General features: G+C 45.8%; 1 protein-coding gene across 2 annotated transcripts in view; it reads right to left on the bottom strand.

Moving 5' to 3' along the window:
- Spen (spen family transcriptional repressor) overlaps positions 1-23903 on the bottom strand; it is a 76185-nt gene that overhangs the window by 1260 nt on the left and 51022 nt on the right. For both annotated transcript variants that reach the window (XM_008822660.3, XM_029558407.1), the window contains 8 exons: positions 19600-19725; positions 18964-19077; positions 16662-16775; positions 15335-15435; positions 2169-10392; positions 1078-1584; positions 745-939; positions 295-453 (listed from right to left, as the gene is read on the bottom strand). In XM_008822660.3, coding sequence (XP_008820882.1) covers positions 295-453; positions 745-939; positions 1078-1584; positions 2169-10392; positions 15335-15435; positions 16662-16775; positions 18964-19077; positions 19600-19725 — 9540 coding nt within the window. The remainder of the gene's footprint in view (positions 1-294; positions 454-744; positions 940-1077; positions 1585-2168; positions 10393-15334; positions 15436-16661; positions 16776-18963; positions 19078-19599; positions 19726-23903) is intronic.

Below are 23903 nucleotides of genomic sequence, written 5' to 3' on the forward strand. Positions count from 1 at the left end.
CCCATGGTGTCAGGGTACTAGTCTCACATTACTAGAACCTCTGTGTCTTCCGGGTCAACACCATCCCCTCCCAGCTGTTCTCTGCGGCTTCTTAGGGATTGCCATGGTGGTTGTGCTCATGGTGCTTGCAGCCTCACTAAAAATGCCCTTTTGCTCACCTCCTCTGGGAATTCCCCCTAGGGGACTTAGTTGGTACTTGAAATACCCATGCCACCAGACTAGTCGGCCCTCCTGCCCTAAACTGGCCCCACCTATCTGCAAAAATGTGGGATGGGGATGGGATGACAGACCAACCTGATTGGAGCCAGGATTGGGAACGTTGATGATCCCTGCCGCCTGCTTGGCCTGCAGGTAAGTGATGAAGGCAGCCTTGAGGGATTCGGTCTGGCTCACCACGTCCTCTTGGTCACGACCACAGGGCAGAGCCAGCAACAGACAGTAATCTGTTTCCACCTGAAGCAGGGGTCAAGTGGTCAGGGATCTCCCTGGCTAATAGTGCATGTCCAAGAAAACTCTACCTCCAACATGGCTCTGTAAGACCACACTAACATTTGTTAGAAGAAAACAAGCCTTATTTCTGGGTCTAGAGGTATTTCTCTTGTTGAATTAGAGAATGTCTTTCATCATCAACCTCAAGAGTACCATTACTGTGTCCCATGCCAGGAGACAGGTTGGTGAACCCACCTACACCTTCCCCTCCCTGTGAATTGAGTAAGGTGCTCACTTGGGGCCCACAAGTCTTACCGTCATCCTCCGGGCAACCCCTTCCAGTTGTGAGGCCTCCAGCCGCATCCTTTGGGCGATCCTCAGTGGGGGTCCTCCTTCAGAGAGAGGCAGGGACCGATGGGCCAGGACATTGTTGCCAGAGACAAAGTGGAGCTGCACAGCAGCCGTGTCATTCTTGAGGGCCAATAGGCCCTGCCACACGATGGGATACTTCTGCTTACAAGGAAACAGCAAAACTGAGATCATGGTACATCCCTAGCACCTCGTTAGTCAACATCAACTGGGGAATGTGATGACATTTAGAACTGAACAAGTTAGGGACGAAGTAACAGCCTCTGACCATCATCTTACCTTCAGAAGTTGGACCATATCCACAGGTCTCTGGCAAGTCAGGTGTGGAGAAGCATCTTGTTTGGGGGCTGGCTGGGCATCAGCATGCGGAAGAGCCAGTACTGGTGGGGTGCTTGGGCCTGAGGTTGCAGGGACAAACAACGGCTGCTTTGGGGCAGCCTGAGAGGGAAGAGGGGCTGGGAGGTCAGGCTTCACGGAGACAGACACAGGGGAGGGGTGGGCTGGCTGGCCTGTTTCCACCTGTGCCCTCTGAACCTGAGCATGGGGCTCAGGTGGCCTGTTTGCAGGGACAGCTGGGAGGCGAGGCTGCTCCACTCCTGTCTGGGTCCCCTTTGCCTCTTGGGAGACCTGAGGCATCTTGCTAGTAGGTGGCTGGGCAGGCTGGCTGAGTTGGGAGGGCTGGCAGGATGGTGTAGCTGGGGCAGGCTGTGTGGACTGCACAGGTTGTGCAGGCGGGGCAGACTGTGCAGGCTGAGTGGACTGCAAGGGTTCACCTTCAGGAGGGCCCTAGAGTTAGGAAGGCAAAGGGACAGTTAGAATTGCCTGTGTAAAGCCCCTGCCCCCAATCAAGAACCCAGCGGACCCAGGTAGAGACAACTGTATGGTGCTTCAAGCAGTCAAGCCCATGGAGGGAACATAAGCAGTTTCTCAAGCAAGAGGTCACCTACCATCTCCCTCTTCACCCTGCAGGCAGGAGCCCTTTGAATACAGAAGCCCCTCTTCACACCTCCAAGGTTAGCCTCTTTAGGGAAGGTCTGGCTAGTTTGTCTGTACCCTGCCCACTGTCCTTGTTCAAGGCCAATTTTTTAAAAACACTTATTGTATATGTAAGTGCATGATTTGGGGGGTAGGGGGATGGGTACCATGGTGTGTGTACAGAGGTCAGAGGGCAACTTTGTGGAGTCAGTTCTCATGCCTTCCAACTTTGCTTGGATTTCAGGGATTGAACTCAGGCTTGCACAGGCAGCAGCCAGCACCTTTACTCATTGAGCCATTACAATGCCCAGCCAACTCTCTAACCCATTGCTATCACAGAGCACCTCCTCCCAAGAACACACCCAATTGGTAGGGGAGAAACCTGGCTTCCTCACCTGGGCAGAAGTCTTGGTCCTGGAGGGCAGGCCGATGGAAGAGGTAATAGGAAACTGAGTATGTGTGAGCTGGGCTGGAGCATGGTAGGTACGGATGTCACCATATCTGTATTCTTGGAACAGTTCACCACTGGAGTGCACGATCTGTACTCCATGGGTCACAACCACAGGTGGGGTTAGAGGCAGGCCCTGAAGTTGGTTGCTGGGGGTGACTGTGAGGATTCGTGCTTCACCATGAGGGGGAGGGGGTGGGGCAGGGGCAGGGGCAGGAGCAGCAGCAGGGGCAGCAGGGGCGGCGGCAGGGACAACTTTGGCATCTGAAGTCTTGACAGCTTCTTTCACCAGCTGCTGAGGGGCCTTGCTGGCTGGTGGTACCTTCACTACTCCCTCTGTGGCCCTGGGCTGTTCACTGACAGCTGTCACATGGGGGTGCACCATGATCCTCACATCCCGGGGCACAGTGTATGGGTGGAGCCGATACTCAGATTGCATGACCAGCACCTCTGACTGTACAGGAGCTGCAGCTCGAGCAACGGGGAGGTGGTAGTGCACTTCTTCCTCAGAAGGGTGCTGGGAGGCCAGAGCAGGCACACTGGCTGTGACTGGCTGGGGTGTACCCACACGCTGTGGGGCCCTTGCCTCTATTTGTTGGGGTTGCAGGGGGGCCCGAGGAGAGTGTAGTGTCTCTGGCCGGATGCTATAGGTGATGCTGGGCAGTGTGGGCGTGTTCATTCTCACCTCACCTTGGGACAGATGGCCAAGGGACACAGTCTGGGTGATGCTGTGAGGTGGCATGATGACAGACTGCTCTGGGTGTATGCTGGAGATAAACTGGGGCACGGGAATGCCTGCAGCCAGCATGACTGTGGCATTGGTGGAGAGTGCTGTGGATGTGGTGCTGCTGGGATGGCATGCTCTTGGGAACGGGGATGCTGTAGGCCCACTGGGTCGAGGAGAATGTGTGTCTGGCTTTGTAGCTGCCAAATGGGAGATGGTCCGATCTGCTGGACTACTGGGTACTGACGGGACATGGTTCACTTCTGTAGGCAGTTTGCTGGGCAGAGCGGGAGGGTGGTGGGGAGTGAGAGTGGACCCCAGGTTGGCGGGTTGAAGGACCTTGGTCTCTATTTTGAGAGTGACAGGGTCAGCAAGTTTCTTGTTAGTGGTGACTATGCTTGGGGTGAGGACCAGCTGGTTGTGGACCAGCACTGGAGGTGTATTAATGCCCTGGGTGAGAACCTTCACTGTGCCACCCTGAGTGACAGGAGTGGACACAGAGAGGTGAATGGGCTCAGGCTTCTCCAAAGATGGACGATCTGCCTTCACAGATGAGATAACAGGAGAAGCATTGTACGTCTGGGCAGTCAGTACCAGGGTGGAATGGGTGGCCACGTTTGCAAAGGCTGAGGGGGTCTGAGGGCCTTTGGGTGCAGATTGTGATGGTATAATAGAATCTGGTTTGACCTGGGACTTAGATACTGATTGTTGAAATTCAATGTCCATTGCACTGGCCGGAGGGATCTGGCTGATCTTGGCACTGATCCGCTGTGGGCCTTCTGTCTTCTGGCCCGAGTAGCTCAGGAGCACAACCCCTTCTGAAGTATTCACACGAAGCCCTGCACCAGAGCCTGTGTCTGCAGGCCGGTCATCAATCACGGACATGGACCCAGGGTGGAAACGACTGTTTTCGTTACTGCTTGATCTCTGTTTACACTTGGCCGATGGAGCGATCACTGTGCCTGTCATGGTTGCTGTGCCAGTCGTGGCAGTCATACCACCAGATGCAGCAGTTATGGCACCTGCTGTGACTGTCACTGCACCTGCAGTGGCATTCACTGCACCTGGGGCAGCATTCACTGTACCTGCAGCAGCGTTTACCGTGCCCACCGTGGCAGCATTCACTGTGCTCACTGTGGCATTCACTGGAGTGGTGAGGACATTCACAGGCCCAGTGAGCACATTCACAGGCCCCTTTAGGACATTCACAGGCCCAGCAGGGGTGCTCACCAAACCTTTCAGGGTGGCCACTGAGCCTTTCACAGGACCCTTCAGGGCATTCACTGGGACCAGAGAGACATTCACAAGGCCAGTTAGGGCACTCACCAGGCCAGTCAGGGTCTGAGGAGCTGGTTTTGCCAAAGTAATCTTCTGTGAATTCTCTAAATCAATGCTGACAGGCATTCGGCTAATAACCGATGTGATTTTAGGGGCAATGACTGGAGCCACCTTTTCTTTGTCAACAGCTACCGGAATCTCTGAGGCATGGGTATCAGAAGCATTTGTTACTGGAACTGTTGGTTTTTCTTCTAATGGATGTTTAGATTCAACAGGAGGGTGTGGTGCCTCATGTAGGCAAGGGGCTGCACTCACAGGCTCTGCAATAGCTGTGGTAACACTAGTGGAAGTAATGCCTGTGGCAGATACATACTTGGGGTCCATGAGGATCTTCCTTAGGGTACTGGAACTAGTATCCACATCAGAGGCCTTTGTGTCAGGGGGAAGAGCTGGAGATGGAGTGGACTGAGCCCGTGGTTCCTCCTGCCTCGTGATCCACTCTGTCACCTTAGTAGGGGAACTCTGATGTGGAACTCCCCCAGAAGTGGCAGGGGGTGGGAGCTTTGCTATAGTCACTAAAGGAATTGTGGGTGGAGGTATGCTGGAGTCACTGGGTGGGGTCACTGGATCACTTTCAATGATTGAATGCACCTTGAACCTAGCTTGAGGTTCATCATCCACTGATGCTGGCTGGGAAAGAGGTGGGAGGTCTGGGAGTGTGGGTGCTTTGGATGGGGTCTTTTCTTCAATGCAGCTCTCTTGCGACAAGCTCTCTGCAGGTGGAGTCTTGCTTGGGTCAGAGGTGCATACCCGAGGAGGAGTAGGAGGAGGCTCTTCACTCTGCTTCTCTTCCTGGGGAGGTTCTTGGGGTACTGCCATGGTCTCCTCATTAGCAGCAGGGCTCTGGCTTTGAGCCTGCTCAGCCTCAGGAGCATGAGACTCTGTGACAGCGACCATTTTCTTGTTTGTATTCCTTTTTCGGCGTGACCGTGTTGTCTTTTGGCGCCCTTTGTCTTTACGGGGAGGAGCAACTTCCACTTTAGACCCTTTGGCTTCTTGAACCGAGTGAAAGGTTTCACTGCTGTTCCCTCTGGCTTCCTTGGTATCTACAGGGCCTGCTGAGGGATCTGAGGCACTGGCTGGTGGCCCAGAAGACTCTGTTGTAGCAGTCTTTGTCTCCAAGATTCCAGACACAGCCTCATTAGTCTCTGGCTCCAACCCTTCCTCTGGGGGCTGTAGATCTGTCTGAGATCCTGGAGGGAAAGAGGAAGGGGCAGAGAAGTTTTCAGATTCTCCAGAAATGTCATTGATGATAGAGCCAATGGCCGCAGCCAGTTCGGTCTCGCTTGCCTGATGTGCAGGCTTATCTTTCTCCGCCGCGGCCAGGCCTTCAGCTGTGCCACTGCCTGCCCCCTTGTAAGCAGCATTGGAGGAGGGCTCAGTGAACTTTGCGATGTTCTCCACAGCCTGCTCCAGCTCCATCTGCTTGGCTAGTTGTGTGGCCTCTGGGGTCAGCTTAGAGGCAGACACATCTTCCTTTTCTGGCTCTTTGTCAGGACCAACTGGATCATTCTTCGGCTGGGATGAGGAACTACCCTCTTTTGGGGGACTTTCACTTTTCTCAGGGGAGATTGCCACAACCCCAGCTTCACTGTCCACAACCTGCCCTGCAGCCCCTGTGGTTACGGTGGAACTGGCAGTGTCCAGGCTTTTCAGATGTGCAGATCTATCCATTGCTGACCTGGTGTTTCGAGATCTTCCTCTCTTTGACTTGGAGGTTTTTTCGGGAACTGTTTTTTTCTCCACTTCAGCTGGAGGAGTTTCGAGTGCACTTTTATCTGTGCTGGTCTCCTTCCTATCACGTTTCTGTTCACTTGCTGCTGCTGCTGCTGCTGCTGCTGCTGCTGCTGCTGCTTTATCACCCTTGGACTTCGTGTGACTTTCTTTCACGTTCACCTGGGGACTCACTGCGGCAGCCACCTCAGGACGCTCAACATCAACTTTTGGCTCATTTCTCCCTCTTTTCCCCTGGGAACCACCAGTGGCTGCTGATTTTTGAGATCTTGGAGACCTCCATCCCTCGGCTGGCCTGACTGTTTCCACTGGCTCTTTAGACTCATTCTCATCGTCCTCATCAGCACGCCGGCGTGTTTTCGGAGGCCTTCCCCGCCGAGGGGTGGTGGGAACTGCCACGGTTTCCTGCTGCTCTCGCTCCAGTCTCTTCCTGGTCACCCTTGGCTGCTCAGCAGGCTCTTTTGCTGGGGAGCGGTTGCCATGGTCACCCATGGTGGCATAAACACTCCTGACATTTCTGCGCCTTGTCCGGCTAAGAGGCAGGCTCGGCTCAGGGTGCTCAGGGTGCTCAGGACCCCCAAGGGAGTTGGCAGATGCTGTCCTTGTAATCTTCTCTGCCTCCATCTTCAGCTCTAACAGCTTCTGTGCTTCTCCCCGGGGAGAGCTGGACCGCTTCAGCTTCTCCCGGTCTATCCTCTCACTCTTTCTGGTGACAGGCTTCTCCACAACACCTGCTACAGCTGCCTGCACTGGGGTCCTGGAGCGCTTACTTTTGTTTGTCTTCTTATCTTTTGTGGTGACTGGAGGGTCGGCCTCTACATCTTCAGAAGCTGGGGGCTGAATTTCAGGAGTGACTTCAGCCTTTTGGTTTGCACTAGGTTCAACATTAGCAGCTGGATCTGGCTTTTCCACTTTCTGCTCTTCAGCCTCCTCAGACTTCTGAATTGCTTTTGAAAGTGGCTGGGGACTGCTGGGTTTTGCATCTATATTGCTTTCTACTTGGGAAAACGAGGCCCCAGGAGTTGGAGGCTTGACATCCAGACAAGGGGGCGGGACGGAGGTTGAACTTTCTTCAGCAGAAGGCACCACAGCAGCATCTTTCTTGGTGTCCACTCCTGGGGGCATGTCTACCTGCTCAGAGTGTTCCACAGCGACAGGAGCCGGCTCACATACAGGTTTTGCTTCTTCCAAGACAGTGGCTAGCTCCACAGTCTTCTCTTCTGTCAGCGAAAGCACCTCCCCTGTTTTCTCACTAGTCTTCTCTGGTGCTGCTGGCTCAGATTCTAGAGTCACAGCTGTGGTCACAGGAGGCCCAACAGACACTGGAGGTTTGGGGTCCAACTCCTTAGTCTCAGTGACAGGTTCTGGGGCTTTGGGATGAGTCTCTATGTCTTCCTGCTTCTCAGTCTCTTTGGATTTTTGGTCTTTTTCCTTTTCCTTCTGTTGCATTCGTGTGAGCTCCATGAATCTGCTGTGGAAGAGAACCACCGGCTCCTGAACTGGGTCGCTCGTGCTGTTTGCTCCATCAGACGCTTGTCTTCCGTACAGCCTCCCGGAAGGGAAGTCAGGGTCCTCGTCTTTCCTCTCTAGATGCTGCAGTCGCTTAGAGTCCTGCTCAAATATAGAACTGTGCAAAAAACGAGACGCAAACAACTCCTGTCTTTCCTGCTCCTCTTCTTTATGATCCTCCTTTTTATCATCCAGTTTCCCTTCTGAATCAGTCCTAATTTTCTTCTTTTTCATGTACCAGGATGGAATAGGTCTTGGGGTAGAGTCAACCTTTTCTTTATCTTTGTTGTTTCGAAAATTAGCAAATCGGGAGTCCCAGTCCAGAAAGGACCAATTTTCTTCACGGGATGAAGAGAGGGATTTAGCTCTTTCAAGCAAAGCTTTTGTGTCTGGTGTGATTGTCTTATCCAGTGCAAAAGAATAAAACTTATTTCTTTCTAAAGAACTAGAGAGTCTTTCATCTCGCTCACGTAGTTTGTCTTCTCTGTCCCTCAATAAAAAAGACAGCCGAGGACTTTCAAAGAGTGTGGAGGCTCTAGGTGAGTGGGATCTATGTTCCCCATCTTCATCAGAATCAGAGGGCACCTCACCAGGCTCCAGGTCTCGTACAGACCTCTTTCGCAGGCTGTCTCTCTTAATTATGCTGTTTGGGAAACTCACATCAAATCTGCTGGAGTCTTGTTTCATTTGAGAATCCCAACGATTGAGTTCCTCTTCAGAACTCAAGACAGATAGTTTGATTTTGGCCATGTCTGCCATTTGCTCTCTCCTGCTAGAATCATAAGGGTTAAATTTTAAGGACTCCTCTCTCACCGTTACATTAGAATAGGGGAGACCTTTCTCATCTACTTTAGGAGACCCTTTCACTGACAGTAGCCTAGGGGAGCCTAGGGGATCATCGTCTTCATGGAGGGAACCATGACGTGCACTGGGAGAACAGCCAGTCCTTTCAGACTCTTCACTGACTTGACGTGAACTCCTGTAATTCCTCTCTCTTTTGGTGCAGATATCAAAATCAACGTGATCCATCCTTTTCTTTTTGCTGGGAGGTGAGTCATCGGTGACATCTTGAGGAGGTTTGCCTACCTCATGAACAAGGCTACGCCTTTCATATTCATCTACGTCTTTTTTAGGACTGCCAAACTTCTCAGACTTGGCTATTTCCATTTCCATCTGCTGTTTTCTGCGACTCTGCTCCATCTGTTTCCGGTAACTCTGTGTGTGGTCAATGTCAATGCCAAGTTTTTCCTCAGCATTTACTATATGTGGCTTCTCCTGGCCTGATTTACGGTCAGGTGTTTCATCACGAAGACTGCAATAGTTTTTCCTGACATCCTCTTTTTCCGATCCTTGATCATCTAAGAGCTGCAGCTGTTTGAGCTGAGGTTTCAAGGGGATGGCTTTTTTTGACTGAGTGTCTTGATTTTCCACAGATTCACCTACTGGTTCCCCCAGTCTTGCTTGTAGCTCTGAGCTGGGCCTCAAGCCAGACCCAGGAGAGATACTGACAAGCTCTTGACAGTCTTTGGGGCTGGGAACAGTATTAAGTCTGTCCAGCTTGATTTTTTTAGATTCTCTTTTAAGAATTTCTTTTCTCACAGGCTTTCTTTCAGATTCACCTTCTCTCAGCAGAGTAACATCCCTCGATGACGGGTCAGGCTGCTTTTTTAAAAGCACTCGAGCATCTTCTGTCTCAGAACTGCTTTTCTTGACTTCTGGTTTTTGCTTTTCTGCTTTCAGACTGGAATCTGCAAAGCGTCTTTTCCTGGCTTCTAACTTCTCCAGATCCAGAGCACTTAGCCCCTCGGCAGTCTGCTCGGGCTTGAGGTGCTTCCTGAGTTTAGGCCTGCCTTCCTTATCGCTCACCTCTGTGTGGCTTGATAAGGCCTTGTCCCTCGGCACTTTCCCTCTAGTGGAGTCCACTTTGGAGGAGTCCGATTTGGCAGGCTCAGGCTGAGAGGCCTGGAATTTGTGTTCCAGGACAGAACACTTCCCAGTGTCATTATCAAGCCTGGCTTTCAGTTTTTCCAGAGGGGGGTGATCAATGACCTTTCCCTCCTTTTCTTTTACTCGAGTCAAAACCACGCAAGGCATGAGCTCGAGGCGATTTCTGGCTATTCCTTCTTTGTCAGCTTTCTCTCTGCTCGGCTTGTTAGAACTCCTGCACTTCTCAGGGCTCTGCTCCCGCTCGTTTTCCTGCTCTGTTTCTGAAGACTGAGAACTAGGAGAAAGAACCTTCCCTTTCCGTTTCTGCTTGTCAGATTTCTCCTTTTCCACTTTTTCCTTCCGAACTAAGCGTCTCTCCTTCTCTACTCTTTCGGGATCAAAAGTTCGTTCTTTATCTGTCTTCTCATTTTTTGTATAGCGCTCCAATCGAACCTTGTCCAGTTTATCATACCGTGGAGGGGACAGTGAGCTGCAGCTCCCACTTCGCTCTGAGGAGCGGCTGTACAGCCTCCTCTCAGGATCACTTGGCAACCTCTCTGACTGTGAAGGAGATGCCCCAGGACTCTGTGGACGGCGCAAGTGCACTGGACTCTGACTTCGCTCAATGGGTCTCCTCTCATGGTCTCTGTCCCTCTCAGATTCAAATCTTTCACGTTCTCTCTCTCGTTCCCTCTGCCTGTAGCTGTATTCCCGAATGTCTTGTTCGTAAGGGTCACTCCTATAATCTCTATATTCCCGAGGATCATCATAGTACCGTGACTCATAATAGTCTCCTTGATATGTTTCCCATTCTGAGTAAAACTCTCTCCCTCTCACTGGGTAGTCCCTCCTGGAGTCCTCAGGGTATGTGCCTGGAGTACGAACACTTTCATAGTATGCCCGATCTTGGTTGTAGTCATAGGACCCTCTTCGTTCCTCTCTGCCAAACATAAAAAGATTAACACACATATGTAGACACACACACACACACACACACAGAGCAGAAAAGTCCCATCCATTTCTGTAACCCCAGTACTCAAGAGCACAAGCAGGAGGACAGCACATTTTGAGCCCAGCCTCAGCTACACACCAAGTTGGAGGCCAGCCTGGGATACAGGGTGACACTCTATTGCAAACAAGTCTATTTTTAAAACCCTTAAAACATGATTTCATCAGTTAAACTGCAGTAGTCTTTAACAGCAGCTACTAGCCACATGCACTGTTGAGCAACTGGAATTTGGCTAGTCTAAACTGCAATGTAAATGAAATGCTGGATTTTATATAGTTTTTTTTATTATTTTTATTTTATGTGTATGCGTGTACTGCCTGCATGTAGGTAAGCGCACCCACGTCATGCAATGCCCTCGGAGGTCAGAAGAGGCTGTTGAATCCCCTGGGACTGGAGTTACGACAGGCAGTTGTTAGCTGCCATGTGGGTGCTGGGATTCGAACCTGGGTCTTCTGCAAGAACCACCAGTGTTTTTAACCATTGAGCCATCTCTCCAGCCCCAATTTTATATAGTTTTAAAAAAGAAACCCAGCAACCTCAAATAAAAGACAAATTTTAAGAAAATTGACATACTATTTACCCTAATTTCATATATGGATCAGATTATCACACTGTACCCCAGTAAATATATGTATGCATTAATTTTTAAAAATAATTTTTAAGGGGGCTGGAGAGATGGCTCAGCAGTTAAGAGCACTTACTGCTCTTGCAGAGGACCCAGGTTTGAGTCATAGCACCCACATGGCAGCTAACAACTGTCCCTAATCTGACGCCCCCTCTGACCTCTGTGGGCACTGCACAACATAGGTGCGCTTACACACATGTAGGCAATACACTCACATACACATAAAAAAAAATAAATAAATAAGGAGGCAGAAGCAGGAGGATCTCTTTGAGCTCGAGGCCAACCTGGTCTACATAGTAAATTCCAGGCTAGCTGGGGCTACAGGGAGACTGTCTCAATAATAAATATTTTTTTAAAAATTAGCCAGGCGTGGTGGCACACACCTGTAGTCCCAGCACTTGGGAGGCAGCAGCAGGCGGATTTCTGTGAGTTCAAGGACAGCCTGGTCTACATAGTGAGTTCCAGGACAGCTGGGGCTACAGGGAGACCCTGCTTCAAAAAGACAAAAAAGAAAAAAAATTAACTTAAGGGGTTGGGGATTTAGCTCAGTGGTAGAATGCTTGCCTAGCAAGCACAAGGCCCTGGGTTCAGTCCTCAGCTCCAGGGAGGGGGAAAAAATTAAGAATTTTTTTAAAAAAAGGATTTTTATTCCTTTTAAGATGCAATTTGGGGGGGGGGTACATATTTGTATTTATGTGGGCTCATGCATGTGGAAGAGGCCCTCCCAAAGGCCAGATGAGGGAGCTGGATCCCCTGGAACTGGAATTAAGGACAGTTGTTAGCCACCATGTGGATGCTGAGGACCGAACTCAGGTCCTCTGCAAGAGCAGTCAGTGCTCTTAACCACTGAGGCATCTCTCCAGCTCCCCTCAATTTCTGTTTGTTTATCTGTTTGAGACAGGGTCTCACTGGGTAGCCCTAGCTTACCTGGAATTGGCTATGTAGATCAGATTGGCCTCAATCTCACAGTGAGTTCTGCCTGTCTCTGCCTCTGAGTTTAAAAGGTGTGTGTCACCCTTGCCCCTCCTTGGTTTTTTTGTTTTGTTTTGTTTTTTGAGACAAGATCTCATTGATACCTAGGGCTCACCAATTACGATACACTGCCTGGCGAGCGACTGGCAAGTCCTAGGGATCTTCCTGTCCCTGTTCTAGAGCTGGGATTCCAAACTCCTAAGAAACATCTGAAGTTAAGCGCTAGCCTCGACATTTATTCACACACACATGCATGTGGCACAAGTACACACTCACACAAGCACATACATCTACACAATAAACAAAAACTTATTTTGCTGGGTCCATGACTATAAAAATTAAAGAACACGTATGCCCCCAAGAAGCACAAAAATTTTAGCAACAACAGGGCACTGGGCCATGGTGTGTGCAGAATGCATTTTTTGAAGAATTCAAGGATCCTTGTCTTTTCCGAGGAAGCCATCCATCCCACTGAATAGTTGATGCATGCATATCGACCAAGAATTGTCAGCAGTCATGTTTGAACAGAACTCTGTTCAAACCACAAGAAGAAAGTCATCTCCTAAATCATAATGTGACCACACACACTCATACTGAAGATCATTTTGGTAAAGTGTAGGCTCACTGCACTAACAGGCAGGAACCCTAGAATGACCAACCCTGTGACCTCATTAGCAATAGTTACCTGACCTAGGGTTGGGGATTTATCTCAGTAGTAGAGTACTTGCCTAATAAGTACAAAGTCCTGAGTTCAGTCCCCTGGCATGAGGGGAAACAAGTAAACAATCACCAAAAGTTACTTGGTCTTCACACCTCTCTATAAGGGACCAACCTCAACAATGGAGTACTTGAAAGATCTAATGCAATAGTGTTTTTAAAGTGGGAAAGCTCTATGGAAATACAGCTATTGTTTATATTCCTAAACAGAATCACTAAAGCATTTTTTTTAAACTCATGCATCAAATATTTAGTGGGCTGACTCCCCAACCCTATGGAAAATGCAAAGATCTTCAAATTCTACTGCAAGGGACTGCATTCCACATACACTGACACGTGAAACCAAACAAGGCAGACTGAAGTCATAGCAAACTCCTACATTAGAAGATACATGCCATTACAGAGGGATAAATAACCATGGAAATAAACAAAACAAAACCAGAGCCAGATCATCACAAAATGAGTGAATTTTAAATGGTAATATACAAAAAATTAACTCCCACACTACCTCATCCAACCTTTATATGACATTAAAATATTTAAATGTTAGCCGGGTATGATGGTGCACACCTTTAATCCTAGTACTTGGGAGGCAGAGGCAGGTAGATCTCTGTGAGTTTGAGGCCAGCCTGGTCCACATAGTGAGTTCAAGGACAGTTGGGGCTATAGGGAGACCCTGTCTCAAAAAAGACCAAAAAAAAAAAAAAAAAATTTAATGTACACATAAGATTTTAATGTCTTAAGTGCAACCAGGCCTCAACCACACACCTTCCACTCACTTATAGGTAGAATTCCTCTAAGCAACTAATGTATTCATAATGACTTAGGAGTTGGGGCTGTAGCTCTTTGGTGCAGTGTTTGTAAGCATGAACAAGATGCTGAGTTAGATCCCAGCACTACACAAACCCAGTATGGTAGCATATACCTATAATGCCAACAACTCAGAAGGTGGAGACAGACCATTAAGTTCAAAGTCATCCACAACTACATAGCAAGCTTAAAGCCGGTCTAGGCTACATGATGCCCTGCTCAAAAAAAGAAGAAAAAAATGAAAAGGGAAAAAAAAAAAACCCATACCAATGATTTCAAACTGCTACTCAGGGAACCTGGATTAAGAACATTTTCTCTGAAGTGACATATCTCCTGCATTTGAACACACAATCTCATGTTCTCCCTCCCTCCCCTCCTACCCTATGTGTGTGTGTATGAGAGAGAAAGAGAGAGAGAGAGAGAGAGAGAGAGAGAGAGAGAGAGAGAGAGAGAAGATGACAACATTGGCACAATTATACAAACATACAAAGAAAGACAGATAGATAGAGACAGAGGACTGTTAGAGAATGGCTTCTGAATAGTGGCTTTTTAGCCAGAGAACTGTTGTTGGTTGGTTTTTAGTTTTTTGTGTGATTTACATCTGGTCTATTAATGAGAAATCATTAGTATCTTAGCATTTATGAATTTGGCAGTTAGGGTCATTTTTCATTTAAGAGTTTAGGGACCAAAGCAAGATATTCAGCAAGAAAATGCCTCAAAAAAAAAAAAAATCATACTATGTGATTTTAACAAAAATGAACTGTCAAAAGGAGGAGCAGGGAAGGAAGACACTTGACAGATTTCTGGCTGCATGATTAGGAGCTGGGTCATCTTCATCTTGGCCGTGGGCATCTAATGCATTTTTTCACACAAAGCCTTTTGTCTAACACATGTGGACAGGGATGGGAGATCACATGATAACATTCCAGACTTCACCACAGAGCAACGTCTGACAGGGGACTTGATCATACAGTCAAAAGTTTCCATTTTCAAACATGATCAGCTATTTTTAAGAACCTGGTGACTATGTTAAAATGTGTCACTGTATTGACTTATCAACAGGAAAACTACTAGATACTATATTACCATGGCTGAAAAAACTAACACCAGGCAACCAGGCTTACCTTTCACATTGCCAAAGTCATGAGTCTATTTGTGCTTTGGTACTGTGACTTAAAAACCCCTTGAGCAATTGAAACCTGTATACTATCTTTACTAAATATGTATGGTCTAACAAGACACAATTCATTCCAATAAAATATAAGGGCATTCAGTGACAAATACCAACAGGATAGCCCAACCTACCACCAATCACATGAAAATTAGAACAGTAAAAAATAAATGTTGGGGCTGCTCTTCCAGAGGACCCAGGTTCAGTTTCCAGCACATGCCAGCTAAAAACCATCTTTCACTCCAGTTCCAGGGGATCTGATGCTCTCTTCAAGCTTCCTGGGGCACTGCATATATATGGTGCATTTACATGCAGGCAAAACACTCAACACACATAAAATAAAAATAAATAACGAAAATGTGTTTGAAGGAGATGGTACAAGAAAGAGAAAAATGAAATTTTAAGCCAATATGAAAGTCATGTGTTGCACATGAAAATTCAAGCTATATTAATAGGCTTACTATATATACCTTCTTAGGCTAGAGGTATAGCTCAAAAATAGAATATTGCTTTGGTATACACATGGTGTAATCTGGGCTCAATCTCCAGTATCAACACGCAATTAATTAAACACCTACCTTCTTTCTGTTAACATTTCATAAAAGTCTCTGATATCTTGACCAGATTTCTCCATGCAGTGATAAAATGCCAGTTGACTTTCCCGATTTGCAAAATCCACCTTGAAAATAAAAGAAAGCCATAATGAAACCCATTATTATGTAATTAATGTATGCTAGTGCAAAACAAAAACAAAATTAAAAGATTTTTAAAGAAAAAAGTTTAAGTTTCAGGTTTTAATTATGTGAAGTGTTAAGAGAAACTATTTTCTAACCCTAAAACTCTTTCAAATCCTGGCAAATTAATTTATAGTAACAGAGCCCATCCAGGAGTGAAAGGGTGGGCACAGTGGCAATGCCAGCACTCAGGAGGAAAAGGCAGGATGGTCTCAAGTCTGAGGCCAACCTGAGACACATAGTGAGACCCTAACCTACAACTCTTCTTCCTTCCCTTACCAAAACACAATCAAGAAAGAGTGAAAAAAGTAAAACGGAAAACTGAAAAAAAAATTCTATCAGAATTCTAGGTTGGCAAACAAGATCAATTAAATTTACCAATCTAAGCCAGGTGTGGTGATGCATGCCTTTAGTCCCAGCACTTGGGAGGGAGAGGCAGGCAGATCTCTGTGAGTTCAAGGTCAGCCTGGTTTACATAGTGAGTTCAGGTCAGCTGGGGCTACAAGAGACACTGTCTCAAAGACCAAATCCATCCATCAATCAATCAATCAATCAACCAACCAACCAACCAATCAACCAATTAACCAGTCTATATTGTACATAAATTTCCTCAAATACCATGGACTATGGAAGGTTGCAACTGTTCACAGATGGTCCTGAAAGTTACTAAAGCACATGACACCAATATGCTCTATTGTCTGTGATCAACTAATACCTATTATTTTATTTCCAACAAACTCTAGGTATTAAGTACATAATTATCTAAACCAACCATGAATATCAAGCTTTTAAACAAAAAACACTATGCTTGTAGCCAGATAGATCCCATTGGAAGCTCACTAAAATTTGGTGCTGCTAGTGTACAAACATTCACTATAATGGGCAGAGGTAGGTCCTGCACTGAGAATATACATAAGCGCATCTGACACCCATGGTTAATGAGAAACACTCTAAAGGTCTGTTACAGAAGGATCAGTGGCTAATGGCTTAAGAGACCTGTGTCCACAAATAATAAGCATAAAAATCCTATTATTTCCCCTAAAAACTGAGGACAAATAAACCATATTCTGTAAACCACTCTGCTTGCTGGCAATCTACAAACACCAGTAATTACTGGGGTGAGACCTGAATACACTTTTGTTGGCTTCTGTTAAAGTCACTCTCTGCACACCTTAATTTTATTCCCACCGATTTTCCTCCCCTTGGTCTCCTTTACAGCTGCTTGTGCGTATTCAATCTCATTGTAGAGAACAAGAGCCATGCCTTTTAAGCGGTCAAATACCACCTGTAAAAAAAAATAAAACAAGAACCAATTAAGAGCTTTATCTACTGCTCTGAGTGTCAGTTCCAACAAAATCCTAAGTCACACGGATGCTACTAGGAAAAAGTATTGTATATAGACTATTCTAGAAAAAATATTTAGACTCTTTCAAAAGAGGCATGTTTTAGAAAACATGCAATGAATTTTTCAGGAAATGTTGAAATAGTATGGCTTGAGGTATGTTACACCGTTTTTTCCTATATTTTATACTTTATTTACATACTGACTTTACACTGTATTTAGGAAAGCATTCTTTTATTTTGGGTTCGAAACAATAATAATGCAATAAAATTGAGCCCAGAGATCCTTTTCCTGTTGTTCGTGGTCCAATCAGCCAGGTGTGCTGTTATACTTCTGCAATCCCAGCAGTTGAGAAGCTGAAGCAAGAAGATCTCAAGTTTTGAGGCCAGCTTGAGCTACACAGCAAGCTCCAGAGATCCCTTTACACAGAATGAGACAGTTGAGAGAAAAAAGGTGGAGAGATGGCCCAGTGGTTGAAAGCACTTACTACTCTTGCAGAGCACCCAGGGTTCAGTTCCCAGCACCCACACAGTGCCTCACATTGTTTCTTGTTTCCTGCCGCTCAACGCAACTCCAGGCTAGTCAACCAGCAAATTTTCCCCATCTCCGCTTCTCAACTCTACGTAGGAGCACTAGATTACAGACACCTGTGCTATGGGCCTGCTTTTGTGTCTCATCCAGAGATCTGAACTCAGGTACTCATTCTTGCAAAACAATCACTTCTGCCCATTCAGCTACCTTCCCAGGCCTAGTTTTTTATTATTGTGTGTTTGCCTATGGTATATACCTGGTCACACATACCATTGAGCACATGGAGACATTAGAGGACAACTCTGTAGAGTTGGTTCTCTCCTTCCGTCTTACACAGTTTCTGGGAATTGAACTGAGGTCACCAGGCTTAAGTGGTGAGTTCCTCTACCCACCATCTTATTTCCCCTAGACTACTTAATTCTAATGTGAGAGAAAAATTATTAAAAAATCGCTAAGAAACATTCTTTTTCTTTTTTCTTTTTTTTTTTTTTTTTTTTTTTTTTTTTTTGGTCTTTTTGAAACAGGGTCTCCCTGTAGCCCCAGCTGTCCTGGAACTCACTATGTAGACCAGGCTGGCCTTGAATTCACACAGATCCCCCTGCCTCTGCCTCCTGGGATTAAAGGTGTGGACCACCACGCCTGGCTCCAAAAGAGTTTTAAGATGCAAATTATTAAGGAAAAGGGGAAAAAAAGGGTTTGGTGACACAACACACACTTTTTAAAAAAAATATTTTATTTATTATTTTTATTTTATGTGTATGAGTGTATTGCCTGCATGTATGTGAGTGCGCTGTGTCATGCAATGCCGCGGAGGTCAGAAGAGGGCTTCAGATTCCCCTGGAACTGGAGATAAGGGAGGTTCGTAGCCGCCATGTGGGTGCTGGGAATTGAACCTGGGGTCCTCCGCAAGAGCAGTCAGTGCTCTTAACCACTGAGCCATCTCTTCAGCCCTACAACACACACTTTTAATCCTAGCACTCAGGAGGTAGAGGCAGGTGCATCTCTGTGAAATTGAGGCCAATCTGGTCTACACTGTGAGTTCTATACCAGCTGGAACTACAAGGAGACCCTGCTCTCAAAAAGAAAAGGAAAAGGGGCAGGAGAGTTGGCTCAGCAGTTAAAAGCACTGGGGTTCAATTCCCAGCACCTGCGAAGTGTGGTGGTGCACACCTTTAATCCCAGCACTTGGGAGGCAGAGGCAGGCAGATCCTCTATGAGTTTGAGGCCAGCCTGGTCTACAGAATGAGTTCCAGGCAGCTGGAACTACAGGGAGACCTTGTCTCAAAACGACCAAAAAAACAACAAAAAAAAAATTCCCAGCAACCACATGGTAGTTAACAACCATCTGTAACTCCAGTTCCAGGGTAACATGACACTCTCTTCTGACCTCCATGGACATTTCAAGACACAGGTGCACTTACAAACATGCAGGCAATACACTCATACATACAAAATAAAATAAAATTTAAAAATATTTTTAAAAAGGAAAAAGTAAGGAAGGCATAAGAAGATGGAAGGACCGCCGGGGGGAAAGGGCAACAATAGAAATTGAGACTAAAGGACAAAATATAAAGAAACAAAGTCAATAACAAGTGCCTACCTTTAACACAGGCCCGTATCGGCAGAAATGTCGTGTTAAATACTGATCGGACACATTTGAAGAAAGCCCATCTAACCACACACAGTTTGTAGGCATGCTCTTTCCAAACCCCAGCTGGGTAGAAAAAGTAAAATTTCTATTAGCACAGTTCACAATTACAATTCAACTCCAAATTCTGAGAAAACTAGTCTTTTACAGGGATCTTAATTCAAAACGCCTGTCACTCTCACCCAGTGAACCCAGGAACTCATGCATCAATCCTTCATATGAATATCTAAATGGGTAGTATCTAATTCAAATTTATGGAAATATGTGTTGGGCATGATGGCACATGCCTTTAATTCCAGCACTCGGGAGGCAGAGGCAAGTGGATCACTCTGAGTTCCAGGCTAGGTGGAGCTACAGGGAGACCCTGTCTCAAAAAGATGGGAAAAAAAAACCCAAAAACAAAACTATCAAAATATACAGTACAGCAACCTTACCTGGCTATACAGGTGTTAGTCTAGATTGCAGTATAAGGGCAAAGTAGAAGACTTAGGGTTCTATAAACGCCCTACTGCAACCTTAATATGTATTCCCCAAATCTTAAAACAAAGCAAGTCTTAACAGCATAATAATTTATGCAAATTCATTTACCTTGAGACGATTATTTCCAAGGTACTCCCCATCCATCTTCTTAATAGCTTTACAAACACTGGCAATATCACAGTACTGCAAGAACGCATACTGAGGAACTCCATTTACTTTTTTAATATCAATATCCTGAAAAAGCATGAAGACCACTAAGCAATACAGCAATAAGAAAATAAGCCAAATCCACAGAGCACTTTACTTCTCCAGAATTCATGGTCCCAATAACTTCTTAGTTTAACTACATATCCTAACACAATGCTAAGAGCACTGATTACTCTTGCAGAGGACCCTGGTTCAGTTCCCAGCACCACATGGGGGCCAACAACCATCTGTAACTCCAGGTTCAGGGGATGTGACACCCTCTTCTGGTCTCCTCAAGCACTGCACACATGATGCACTTACATTCTGTGAAACACTCAAAAAATTAAGAAAAAAAAAATCAATATATCCACCTGAACCAAGGCTGATGATTGCTACAACAGCACTCCCATACCCAGAGTGAATGGATGTCTAAATACCTGAACTGCTTGTGAACACACCCCAGATCGGCATCCCTAAAGCCACACCAGAAAGGAATATCCTTACCCTTTTGGAATGCACAGAACCTACAGTGGTTCCTGATTCTCCTGCCCTGCCTAAGAGGAGATGGTTTAAAAAAAAACAAAGAAAAGAAAGAAAAACACCTAGCTTAGACAAAATGGTTCAGAGAAACCCACACAGTCAAATGGCAAAATTCACAGTGATGACCTCGGCTGTGAACTGCAGAACACTTAAAAACAGCAAGAATTCAAAAGTCAACAATCAAAACTTTAAAACAGCAAAATGAGTAATAGATTTTAAAAGCTACTCAATGGGTCTTAAAAAATAAAAGACAGCAATAAACTATATTCAAAAGTCTTCGAAGTAATAGTAAATAAGTACATTTTTGCTGTTATACAGACTATAAAAAGATCATTTAAGAGAATCTCAAAGAATATTGATAAACTCAGATATATTCTTGTAGCTATAGCATAATCTGTCACTGAGAAGCAATGTTTCTGTTTCCAAGAGTGTAATTTAAAATAGTGGCATTATTCCAAGTTTGATAGGCCAACACTAGGGAGGCTGAGGTGGGAGGACTATGTGAGCCTAGGAGTTCCATCCCAAGTAATAGCTAGTTCCTTACCTCAAAAAAAAAGGCCAGGCTGGAGAGATGGCTCAGCGGTAAAGAGCACTGGCTGTTTTTGCAGAAGACCTGGGTTCAATTCCCAGCACCCACATGATGGCTATGCATAACTCCAGTTCCAGGGAATCCAACCACCTCTTCTCACCTCCATGGGCATTGCATGACATGGGTGCACTTACACACATGCAGGCATAACACTCATACACATAAAATAAAAATAAAAGTAAAAAATAAAATAGGCCAGCCAGGGAGTCTGATGGCTAATCCTGGGTGTCAACTTGACTAGATCTGGGATTAAATGAAATGAGAGAGATCTTCTTGACTGGATCATCTGAAGCTGGAAGACATACCCTAAATGTGGGTGTTACCTTCTGATGGCAGCCTGTATAAAAGGCCATGGCAGAGGAGAACACCTGGCTTCTTGCTGCTTGCTTTCTCTCTTGCTAGTGAGTTCGTCTTCCTGCTGTAGACTGAAGACTACAGCTGATCTTTTGGAATTTGTCAGACCTTCAGCGCCAGATTGGGACTACTCAGACATCTAGCCTTGAGGACTGAGCGACTACGGAGTCTCAGCCTCTCCAGTGTGGTGCAGCCATTATTGGACTACTCGGACTCTATCCTGTGAGCTAAGCTGATAAATCTCTATAAATATATATTCATTCTGTTTCTTTGGAGAACCCTAATACAGAGACCCTATCTCAAAAAATTAAACTAATTAGCCAGGCATGGTGGCTCACACCTTTAATCCCAGCACTCCAGAGGCAGAGACAGGAGGATCTCTGTGAGATCAAGGTCAGTCTGATCTACATAGTGAGTTCCAGGGAAGCTAAGGCTACATAGTGAGACTATGTCTCAAAACAAAACATATTCTGACTTGTGATTGCCAAATAACAAATTGAATGATGTATAAAGATAACAGTCTAAAAGGCAGATGTTGAAGACCAAAGATTACCTTCCAGCTGCCCATCCATTATGTAGTATAACTAGAATTATAATAGGTTACTCATTTTTTAAAATTTTTGCAATCTTCATACAATGGTATTTAGATTCCCTCCCCTACCTGCACAACCCCCCTTACTGCCCCCCTGCCCAATATATAAGACCTAGAGAATCTAATTTGTATCTCCAAATGTCCTTCAGAGTTCAACCACTGGAGCCTGGTTAACCTACCAAGAATCCCATGCTTGAAAGAGACCGACTCTGCCTCTTGTAGGTTACTCTTAATGCCAGATGTGGCGGAATACACTTTTAGTCCCAGCACTCAGGAAGCAGAGACAGGAGGATCATTCTGAGATCCAGGCCATCTGCTCTATACAGTGAGATGCTATCTCAATGTGACAGAGAGGATAACAAAATCAAAAGAAGTTTTAAAAAAAATCAAAAGCAGCCGGGCGTTGGTGGCGCACACCTTTAATCCCAGCACCTGGGAGGCAGGGGCAAGTGGATCTCTGTGAGTTCAAGGCCAGTCTGGTCTACATAGCGAGTTCCAAAAGAGACTGAAAAAAAGGGTGATGGTCCTTGGGGCCGGAAAAATGGCTTAGTGGTTAACAACACTGGCTGCTATTGTAGAGGAACTAGGTTAGATTCCCAGCACCCACATGGTGGCTAATAATTTGTCCTTAACTTCCAGTTCCAGGGGATCTAACGCTCTCTTCTGTCCTCCACAGGCACTGCATGTACATGGTGCACTTACATTCAGGCAGGCAAAACACCCACAGACATAATTTTTTTTGGGGGGGAGGGGGTCTTTTTGAGACAGAGTCTCCCTGTAGCCCCAGCTGTCCTGGAACTCATTATGTAGACCAGGCTGGCCTTGAACTCACAGAGATCCGCCTGCCTCTGCCTCCCGAGTGCTGGGACTACAGGCGTGAGCCACCACGCCTGGCTCACACCTAAGTTTTTAAAGGGGTTTTTGTACTATCAAGTTATATTGTATGAAAATTGAAAAACTCAATTAAAAATATTTAAGGAGGGGGTCTTTTGCTTCAAGCACAATGTAGAAATGACAAAAAAAATAGAATAGACACGTACACATGAACACACACAGATTAACAGCAGTTACTATCAAAATACTAAAAACCATTTTTACTCTCCAATATCCAAATATACAAAAACAACTTCTTCACTGATATGCAGTCTTAGGGGGCTGGAGAGTTGGAATGCTAGCTCAACAGTTAAGAGCACTGGCTATTGTTGCAGAGGACCAGGATTCAGTTCCCACCACCCATAAGGCAGCTAAACCACCATCCTTAACTACTGTTCCAGGGGATCAGATGCCCCTTTCGGCCTGTGTGAGGACTGCATGTATGTGGTGCACACACATCCATGCAGGCAAAACATCCATACACATAAACTAAAAAAAATTAGACAAAAGATTAAAAAAAAAAAAGTTTTGAGCAAGAGTGTGATGAGGCACACCTGTAATCCCAATACTCAGGAGGCAAAGGCAGAAGGGTCCTTACAAGTTCAAGGTTATCAGCTAGTTATAGGCCAGCCAGTGCTACATAATGAGACTCTGTCTCATAAAAAGAGCAGAAACGGAAGGCTAGGGTATAGTTCAGATGGTACAGAGCACTTGCCTATTAAGTATGAAGCCCTGGTTTTCTCCCCCAGCACCTGATAAACTGGTGTGGTAGTACAGGACTATAACCCCAACACTTTGAAGGGCAGAAGGATTCAGAAGTTCAAGGTCACCCTTGGCTATTTATCACATTTCAAAGCAGATTGGGATATAGTAGACCATGTTGCCAAAAAGAAAAAAACAAAAACACCTTAAAGTTATAAAAGTAATTCCCCTCTTTTCTTCTTTTTTTAATATTTTATTATTTTTATTTTATGTGTATGCTAAAGAGATGGCCCTTTTTCTTTTTTTAAACAAAGACCAAACCAGTATATCAAGTAGTATAGGACTAGAGAGATGGCTCAGTGGTTAAGAGCACTGATTGCTCTTACAGAGGACCCATGTTCCCATCTGTAGCTCCAGTTCCAGGGAATCCGACACCCTCTTCTGACCTCCACAGGCATTGCATGACACAGGTGCACTTATATGCATGCAGGCAATACACTCATAAAATAAAATAATTTTTTTTTATTTTAAGTCTTTTTGAGACAGGGTCTCCCTGTAGCCCCAGCTGGCCTGGAA

This window comes from Nannospalax galili, unplaced genomic scaffold (assembly GCF_000622305.1).
Source record: "Nannospalax galili isolate Female #2095 unplaced genomic scaffold, S.galili_v1.0 scaffold548, whole genome shotgun sequence".
Classification (NCBI taxonomy): Eukaryota; Metazoa; Chordata; class Mammalia; order Rodentia; family Spalacidae; genus Nannospalax; species Nannospalax galili.